The 10,400-nt window shown below is 38.8% G+C and overlaps 1 protein-coding gene across 1 annotated transcript in view; it reads right to left on the bottom strand.

The window, feature by feature from the left end:
- Positions 1–579: 579 nt before the first annotated feature.
- Positions 580–10,400, bottom strand: part of MGST2 (microsomal glutathione S-transferase 2) — a 28,755-nt gene continuing 18,934 nt past the window's right edge. Inside the window, 3 exon segments of the mRNA XM_029235971.1 lie at positions 580–711; positions 1,214–1,293; positions 3,084–3,154. Coding sequence (XP_029091804.1) covers positions 580–711; positions 1,214–1,293; positions 3,084–3,154 — 283 coding nt within the window.

Below are 10,400 nucleotides of genomic sequence, written 5' to 3'. Positions count from 1 at the left end.
GATATTCCCCGAGCACACTTCTCTGGATGGTTTCTTAAAAATGACAGACGCTTTTTTTTCCTTTTTCCTTTGTTCGTTACAAAGTCCATTTTCACAGCCAGATGTGTTTTGTGCTGTTAGTTGATGACTCTCTTCTCTGGCTACTTGATGTGTTTGCCTGACTTCCCTCACCAACTGTTGCATTCCTGCAACTAATGAAGTGGGCTCAGCTGCCTTACCAGCATCTATCTGGAACTTCCCATCAAGAGAGAAGCAGTCTTAGAGGTGAGTGATGGCAGTGGTCCACGGAAAGCCCTAGACACAGACAGGTCAGGCTGCTTTCTCCCTACACCGGCAGTCACGACTTTGGCATGTGCTCCTAAAACCAGGGCTCAACACACTTCCACTGATGCTACGGATCCTCCCCCCTCAGAGCAAACTTCAGTCGTTAAACTCACAGGAAAATCTAAAGGGGATGTTTCTACAAAGCCATTTCAAAAAGAAAGGAGACTTACTTCTTTTAATTGAACAAGTGGCACCATCTAACCTTCAGAGTGGAAACATCTTCTGCGAGCGTTTGGGCAAAGGGAGGGGGGAACGTTAGAAGTGCCTCAGCTTCTCGGCAACATTGAAGTCCAGGTATTCATCCAGAAAACTGTTTGCAATCCCCACGGTGCTTAGGACAGTCAACAAGGCCAAAACCCCCAGACTCAACCGGAAACCAGTGATCCTGCAGGCGGATGTGAGAGAGAGAGAGAGGTGATAAATAAACTGGGCTACAGGGATGAAGCTGGGGAGCCTGGGGCAGAACTCTCATTGTGGACACTGCCCAGAACTTCCATGTTTTTTGCCATTTGAAAATTTTGATTCATCAGATAAATTAAAGAGGATGCCTAGCCACAGAGGTCAAGTGGCTCCTTTTGAACATTCAAAGGATTATCAAGGCTGGGACGGATTATTTCCTTGGTAAATTTGGGAGATAGTGCAAAATGTCTGCAAGGATTTAAAGTGTGGTGGTCAAAAGAGTGCACACTTAGTGTACAGTTTTATCCTTGCAATTTCCTGTCTCACACCTAGTTGTGGAGGACCTGATGAGACTTGGCCTCAGGCAACGTAGATCACTTCTGCCGTCATAGCCATCAGTGCTGTATTACTCTCAGGAACAGGAAGCTAATATAGACTCCATCCTGCTACTTTTTGTCTAAACACACAATTCTTGGGTGTTCCTTACCTTTTCTTTAGCAGCTTCTGAGTATCCCCAGAAATACTGGTGATGGACATATATGTACACCAGACTTAGACAAGTATCAAAAAACTATAGAGGAAAAAAAAAAGAAAAGACACAGAACATGATGGCAGCCTCTCAAAACGCGGTGTGAAGATTGACAACAGTCACAGAACGTGTATCTGACAAAAGACTTGTGTGCAGAGCTCTGGCAATTCAATAAGGAAAGAAAAACAACTTAATGTTTTTAATGGGCAAAATATTTGAATAGAAAATTCACATAGCAAGATAAACAAATGTACCAATACGCACATGAAAATTTTTTAAACATTATTCAACATCATTCAATATCAGCAAAGCTGCAATTTAAAACCACAACGAGGTGACACCACTTGCACACCCACCAGAAGGGCGAAATTTTAAATAGACTGAAGCATAAAATATTGGGGGTGTTGGAATCTCATACATTAGTGGTGGGAATGCAAAATGGTACAGCCACTTTGGGAAAAGTTCTGGTAGTGTCTTATAAAACTAAACATTACTTTCTGACCCAGCAATTCCTTCCTTTCCTGTGTATTTACCCAAGAGAAATGAAAGCACATGTCCATAAAAAGACTTGTACAGAATGGTCACTGCAGCTTTATTCATAATAGCCAAACACTGAGAACAGCCTGGAAATCTATCCACAGGAGAATGGATAACCAAACTGTGATAACCATACAACAGAGGCCCACTGGCGAGGAAAAGAAACAGACAACTTGCAACAAACAGCATGGTGAATCTCAAAAATATTTTGCTGAGTGAATGAAGCATTATACAAGAGTACATACTATGATTCCAATTATAGAAAGTTCTAGAATGGACAAAACTAAACTATGATTTTAAAAATTCAGAGCATTGTCTGCCTCTGAAAGGGACTGGGAAGGACCTGAGGAAACTTTCTGAGTGGTTGTCACGTTCCATATCTTGATAGGGATTTGAGTGACACAGGTGTATACACTTGTCAAAACTCATCGGATGGTACACTTAAGATTTGTGCATTTCACTAAATACAAACTTTACCTAAAAGAAAGGTAAAATGTGGGGTTATATTCTGCCATCCAGTCCAATGAAAACTCTCAGTATCTTCCCTACACTAGGGACCCTCTGCTTCCTCAGCACTTCACAGATGTAAATTGTCAGAGCCCTCTTCGAAACACTAGAAGTCTGCCTGTGGGACTCTGATACGCTGGATAAAATGAAATTCTTTATTTTATTAGGTCATAAACATTTTTTTTGGCTTCTACTATATACCAGGTATTATTCTAAGGATTGGAGTTAGCTGTGACAAAGATACAAGCTCCCTGCCCTTATGGAGTTTATCATCAAAGACAGACAACAAAGGGGAAAACAAGAAGAAAAATAGACTTGAACGTGCTGTGAAGGAAATGAAGGAGGATGGGCCGCCAGGAACTGGAGGAGGCCACCTTTAGGAAGGGTCAGGGAAGGCCCCTCTGAGGGGGTGACGCTTGTGCTGGGCCCCGAAGGATGAGAACAGGAGGAGAAAGGGTTGGAAGGGCCACCTGGCCTCTGAGGAAGGGGAGAGGTTCTGAGCACGCTGCGGTTTAGAAACTCCCTATCTAATCCATTACTCCCACAAATCCAATGAGAACTGTTCAAGGCAGTTAACAGGCAACCTACTCTGGATAAGAAAGAGTGCAAATTACAACAAGATACCCAAGATATCCTCTGACGCCAGAGTTAGCCCGTCTGCAGCAGTGTCCTTGGACGCAAACAGACAGTGCTTATTTTGTATAAAACAACTTCCAGGGTCAGTAGATGTCTGGTTGCGTATCTGCTGTTTAATAGTTGTAAGGACCATAGTCGTCATTAAACTTACCTTAGTTGAAATACCATCCAGCCATCCACAACGTAATCATAAATATTGGGTAAAACTCCACACAGTTTTGTCTGCAGGAAGAAAATAAAGACGTGGGTTATTTTATGAAAAAAACTATACACCAAAGCAGTGAGTTTTCATCTATAGGTACATGTGCACCCTCTTCTTACAAAAATAATTATAAGAATTAACCTAAAGAGCATAAATGTCCTTACAGGTAAAATTAGTCTTTCAAGGTGGGACTCAAACATTTTTTAAACCTCAGAGCAGGGCTGAGAATCACTCTCCTACATGTAAGTTGCCAGCAATAGAAATGAAGTGTAGCTCTTTTCCAAAAGACAGGCCTGGAGATGGTCCTGATTCCGAGCCTAAAGATCATTCTGTATCTTATCTAAATAACCCAGAAAATAACTCAATTCATATTAAATGGATTTCTTCCCCAGAATTCCCTTGCATCTATTGCCTTCCATTTGAGTTACTCAGCACATTAAAAATGGTTTTTAAATAATTCCCCTAAAGCCTCCTGAAATAAATGAATGAGTGTATTTCATTCCCATTTTATGGAGGAAAAAAAAACTAAAGACTGAGAACCCAAGCTGATGGATGCCTTGCAGAGAAACAGAGGTAGTCTGTGTCATCTCCAGATTCCAAAGCTCTGTCCTAATGTCAAGTCAAATAGCTTCTATTCATAGAACACTTGGATGGAAAATTTGACACTATTTTAAGCGAAAGGGAATGCTTCTCTGGGAACTATAATTAATTCATCTGCACCTAGCAAAAGGAAAAAAGATGAACTATATTCATCTTCCTTCCTGTGCTACACCCCCAAGTGATCTTGGTTAGGTTGGCTGAGCTCTTTCCTGACAATATCACAACCAGAAAAAAAACCTTTAATGTAATTCATAATGAGGTTTTGAGTTGATCCTGGTGGAAGAGTCATAGTCTACAGGATTAGAAATGATCCTACATGCTTCCTTAAGCCGTACAGCTTAAGTATGTAAGGTTATGAGGCAATTGACCCAGAAACAGTTGATTCTGGTTCTTGAAGGCTGAGTCTTCTAACGCAGGTCACCATGAATGATTCTTCCTTCTTTTCTTCCCTTTTTTTTTTTCTCTTTTCTTTCTTAATGAAAAAAAAAGGTCTTTTCTTTTCTTTTCTTTTGTGACCAAGATGGTGACATGGAAGCTCTTAAACTTCCCTCCTCCCACAGATGCACCGAATGTACAGATACACACAGAGCAATTCCCTCGGAAAGAAATCCAGAAGTCAGCTGAGTGACTCCTACACATCAGGCGAATAAGAAAATAGCCACACTGGCAGTTCCCTGGTGGCCTAGTGGTTAGGATTCCAGACTTTCACTGTCGTGGCCCAGGTTCGATCTCTGATCAGGGAACTGAGATCCTGCAAGCCGTGTGGCATGGCCAATAAATAAATAAATAAATAGTAGCCACACTGAAATAAGCAGGAGAAGCTGAGACACACTCTCATCATAAACACCACCCCTGGCACAGCACAATACATTCAGGAGAAAATCCTCAACCCCCAGCTTCTCCCTGAGGAGCAAAGGGCTTAGATTGCATATCTAGCACCCCAACTTTTAAGACTTCCACCTGAGGGCTGGGTCCCCAAAACACCTAGTTCTGCAAGCCAGTGGGGCTTGCATCCATGAGACCCACAGGACCATAGCAAACAAAGAAGCAGTTCTTAACAGAGCACATTGAACACTCAGTATAGCTAAGCCTCCAGGGCTCAGTGCAGAGGGAGCAGGCAAAAACTCCTGTCTCCAGTCTTTCTCTAGAAAGGGTTTGACTGCATACTTTACAAGCTGATGCCTGGAGACCCAGCTTCTAGTTTAGCACATATCCAAGGGCTAGCTGAGATCCTCTCTGGAGCCCAGGGGAGCTCATGGGCACTTCTCTTGCCTACTTCCTTCAATTTGCTCCACTGATAAAACCAGATTGCCAGCATCTGTCTGGAAGGAGTCTGTACACACATCTGGCACCCCAGCTTTTGCAGCTTCTCTCTGAGGGACCGGCCTCCAAATCACCTAGCTCTGATAGCCAATGAGGCTTGCACTCACAAGTCTCACAGGACCATAGCAAACAAAGAAGCAATTTTAAACTTTGCAAGCCAGAAGGGAGTGGGAAGATATACTCAAAGTGCTGAAAGAAAAAACTGCCAACAAAGAATACTCTACCCTGCAAAGTTGTCCTTCAAAATTGAAGAGATAAAGAATTTTAGAAACAAAATCCGAAGGAGTTCATCACCACTAGACTTGATATAAGAAATGTTAAAGCGAGGTCTTCAGAGAAAAACAAATACTGTATGATATCACTTACATGTGGAATCTAAAAATTTACAACAAATTAGTGAATATAACAAAAAAAGAAGCAGTCTCAGAGATACAGAGAACAAACTAGTGATTACCAGTGTGGGAGGGGGCAATAGAGGAGTCGGGGAGTGGGAAGTACAAACTACTGGGTGTAAGATAGGCTCAAGGATGTATTGTACAACATGGGGCATATAGCCAATATTTTGTAACAACTGTAAATGTAACGTAACCTTTGAAATTTTTATTTAAAAATTAATAAAAATACTGACATATGTAAAAAATATAGGTCCTCAAGTTGAAATGAAAGAATGCTAATTACTAATATGAAAATATATGAAAGTATAAAACTCACCAGTAAAGGTAAACATATAATTTAATTCAGAATTCTCTCCTATTGCAGTGATGGTGGGTAAGTCACTTACGACTCTAGTATAAAGGTTAAAAGACAAGAGTATTAAAAACAAAACAATAATAATTTATTAATAGCTATACAATATTGAAAAATATCAATTTGTGACATCAAAAACATAAAATGGGGAAGGACTGTAAAAATATAGAGCTTTTGAATGCATTCAAAGTTAAGTTGCTATCTGCTTAAGATGGACTGTATAAATATAAGATGTTTTATGTAAGCTTCTTGGTAACCGCAAAGCAAAAGTTTATAGTAAAAAAAAAAAAGTCTATAGTAGATATACAAAAGATAATGAAAAAGGAATCAAAGCATAGCACTATAGAAAATCATCATATCACAAAGGAAAAAAGCAAGAAAGGAACAAAGGAATTACAAAACAGCCAGAAAACAATTAACAAGATGTCAATAGTAAGTTCACACCTATCAATAATGACTTTAAATGTAAATGAACTAAAGTCTCCAATCAAAAAACACACAGTGGCTAAATGGATAAAACAATATAAGACCCAACTATATGCTGCCTAAAAGAGATTCAGATAAAATAGACTTTAAGTCAAACACTTTAACAAGATATAGAGATTCATTACATAATGACAAAGGGATCAATTCATCAAGAAGATATGACAAGTGTAAATATTTATGCACCCAACATTAGAGCACCTAAATATATAAAGCAAATATTAACAGATCTGAAGGGAGAAACAGACAGCAATACAATAAGAGTAGGAGACTTCAATACCCCACTTTCAACAATGAATAGACCATCCAGATGGAAAATCAATAAGGAAACATTGGGCTTAAACTACACATTAGACCAGTAGACCTAACAGACATATTCAGAACATTCCAGTTAACAACAGCAAAACAGACATTTCTTCTCAAGTGCATATGGTGTAGGATAGATCAAAAAATAAATAAACTCAGGAATACTGAAATCATATCAAGCATCTTCTCTGACCACAATTGTATGAAACAAGAAATTAATTACAAGAAGAAAACTGGAAAATTCATATATATGTGGAGATTTAAAAACATGCTCTTGAACACGAGTCAAAGAAAAACATCAAAAGGGAAATCAAGAAATACCTTGAGACAAATGAAAATGGGGACACAATATACAAAAACTTATGCAGTACAGCAAAAGCAGTTCTAGAGGGAAGTTTATAGTGACAAATACCTACATTAAGAAAAAAAGAAAGATCTCAAATAAACAACCTAAATTTACATTTCAAGGAACTAGAAAAAGAACAAACTGAGCCCAAACTTAGTAGAAGAAAGGAAAAAGCAAAGGTTAGAGAAAAAATATGAAATAGAGACTAAAAAGACAAAAAAATCAATGAAACTAAAAACTGATATTTTGAAAAGGTAAGCAAAATTTACAAAACTTTAGCTAGACCAAGAAGAAGAAAAAGAAGACTCAAATAAATAAAATCAGAAATTAAAGAGGAGACATTGCAATTGATCACACAGAAATACTAAGGATCATAAGAAACTATTATGACCAATTATATACCAACAAAGTAGACAACCTAAAGGAAATTGATAAATTCCTAGAAATATACAACCTACAAAGTCTGAAACATGAAGAAATAGAAAATCTGAATTGACCAATTACTAGTAAGGAGATTGAATCAGTAATCAAAAACATCCTGACAAAGAAAAGACTAGGACCACAACTGGTGAGTTCTACCAAATGCTGAAACAACAGTTAATACCATTTCTTCTCAAATCCTTCCAAAAAATATAAGAGGAGAGAATACTTTCAAATTCATTTTGTGAGGCCAGCATTACTGTGATACCAAAGCCAGACGAGGACATTACAAGAAAAGAAAATTATAGGTCAATATCCCTAATGAACATAGATGCAAAAATTCACAACAAATTTTAGCAAACTGAATTCAACAATATATTAAAAGGATCACAACCACAACTGAGTGGGATTCATCCCAGGGATGCGAGGATGATTCAACATACACAAATCAATCAATGTGATACACCACATTGACAAAATGAAGGATAAAAATCACATGACCATCTCAATAGATGCAGAGAATGAATTTGCCAAAATTCAACACCCTTTATGATAAAAACTCTCAATAAACTGCGTATAAAAGGAACACACTTCAACATAATAAAGGCCATGTATGACAAGCCCACAGCTAACATCATACTCAACAATAAAAAGCTGAAAACTTTTCCTCTAAAACTCAGGAACAAGACAAGGGTGCCTACTCTCATCACTCCTATTCAACATAGTACTGGAAATCTTAGCAATTAAGCAAGAAAAAGAAATAAAAGGCAACCAAATCAGAAAGGAAAAAGTAAAATTGTCTCTGCAGATGACATTAGATATAAAAACCCCTAAAGATTCCACCAAAAAACTGTTAGAACTAATAAGTTCAGTAAAGTTGCAGGATACAAAATCAACACACAGAACTTCCCGGTGGCGCAGTGGTTAAGAATCCGCCTGCCAATGCAGGGAACATGGGATCGAGCCCTGGTCCAGGAAGATCCCACATGCCACGGAGCAACTAAACCCATGTGCCACAACTACTGAACCTGTGCTATAGAACCCACAAGCCACAACTACTGAGCCCATGTGCCACAACTACTGAAGCCTGCGTGCCTAGAGCCCGAGCTCTGAAACAAGAGAAGCCACCACAATGAGAAGGCTGCATACCACAATGAAGAGAAGCCCCCACTCACCACAACTAGCGAAAGCCTGCACACAGCAACGAATACCCAACAACAAAGACCCAATGCAGCCAAAAATAAATTAATTAAAAAAAAATCAACGTAGAAAATCATTTGTGTATGTATACACCAACAATGAACTATCAGAAAGATAAATTAAGAAAACAATCCCATTTACAATTGCATCAAAATGAATAAAATATTTGGGAATAAATTTAATCAGGGAGGTAAAGACCCGTAAGACTGAAAACTACAAAACATTGATGAAAGAAATTGAAAAAGTCACAAATAAATGAAAAGGTATTCCATGCTCATAAACTGGAAGCATTAAGATTGTTAAAATGTCCATAATACTCAAAGCAATCTACAGATTCAATGCAATTCCTATCAAAATTCCAGTGGCATTTTTCACAGAAATAGAAAAAACTCCTAAATTTCATATGGAACCAAAAAAAGAACACAAATAGCTAAAGGAATCTTGAGACAGAAGAACAAAGCTGGAGGCATTGCACTTCCTGATTTCAAATTATATTACAAAGCTGTAGTAATTGAAACAGTATAGTATTGGCATAAAAACAGACACATAGATTAATGGAACAGAATAGAGAGCCAGAAATAAACCCATGCATATGTGGTCAATAAGTTATTACAAAGGAGCCAAGAATATACAATGGGGAAAGGATAGTCTCTTCGGTAAATGGTGTTGAGAACACTGGACAGCCAAATGCAAAAGAATGAAACTGTACCCGTCTTACACCATACACAAAAATCAACTCTAAATGGATTAAAGACTTGAACATAAGACCTGAAACCATAAAACTCATAAAAGAAGACATAGGGGAAAATATTCTTGACATTGGCCTTGGCAATGATTTTTTGGATTTGGCACTAAAAGCAAAGGCAACAAAAACGAAAATAGGGCTTCCCTGGTTGGCTCAGTGGTTGAGAGTCCGCCTGCCGATGCAGGGGACACGGGTTTGTGCCCCAGTCCGGGAAGATCCCACATGCCGTGGAGCGGCTAGGCCCGTGAGCCATGGCGCATCCAGAGCCTGTGCTCCGCAACGGGAGAGGCCGCAACAGTGAGAGGCCCGTGTACCGCAAAAAAAAAAAACACAAAAAAACAAGTGGGACTACATCAAACTAAAAACCTTCTTCACAGCAAAGGAAACTGCCAACAAAATGAAAAGGCAATCTATGGAATGGGAAAAAGTATTTGCAAACCACACATTTGATAGGGGGTTACTACCCAAAATACACAAAGAACACATACAACTCAATAGCAGAGAAAACCAAATAACCCAATTAAAAAATGGGCAGAGACCCTGAAAAGACATTTTTCCAAAGACATAAATGATCAACAGGTACCTGAAAAGGCGCTCAACAGCTCTAATCAGCAGCGGAATGCACATCAAAACCACAGTGAGATATCACCTCACACTTGTTAAAATGGCTATTACCAAAAAGCCAAGGAACAAGTGCCGGCAATAACTTGGAGAAAAGGGAACCTTCTACACTACTGATGGGAGTGTAAACTGATGCGACCACTATGGAAAACAGTATGGAGGGTCCTCAAAAAGTTAAAACTAGAACTACCATATGATCCAGCAGTCCCACTCCTGTGTATATATCCAAAGGAAATGAAATCACCCTCTTGAAGAGATATCTGTACTCTCATCTTGATTACAGTGTTATTCACAGTAGCCAAGATATGGAAACAACCTAAGTATCCAACTGTGGATGAATGGATACAGAAAATGTGATATACCTATATGTAATGAAATATTATTCAACATTTAAAAAGAAGGAAATCCTGCCATTTGCGACAAACTGGATGAACCAGCAGGGCCTTATGCTAAGTGAAATAAGCCAGATAAAGAA

This window comes from Monodon monoceros, unplaced genomic scaffold, assembly GCF_005190385.1.
Source record: "Monodon monoceros isolate NGI ecotype Baffin Bay Population unplaced genomic scaffold, NGI_Narwhal_1 Super_Scaffold_20, whole genome shotgun sequence".
Taxonomy (NCBI): domain Eukaryota; kingdom Metazoa; phylum Chordata; class Mammalia; order Artiodactyla; family Monodontidae; genus Monodon; species Monodon monoceros.
The sequence above is the reverse complement of the archived record's forward strand: the minus strand, read 5'-3'. Positions and strand labels throughout refer to the sequence as shown.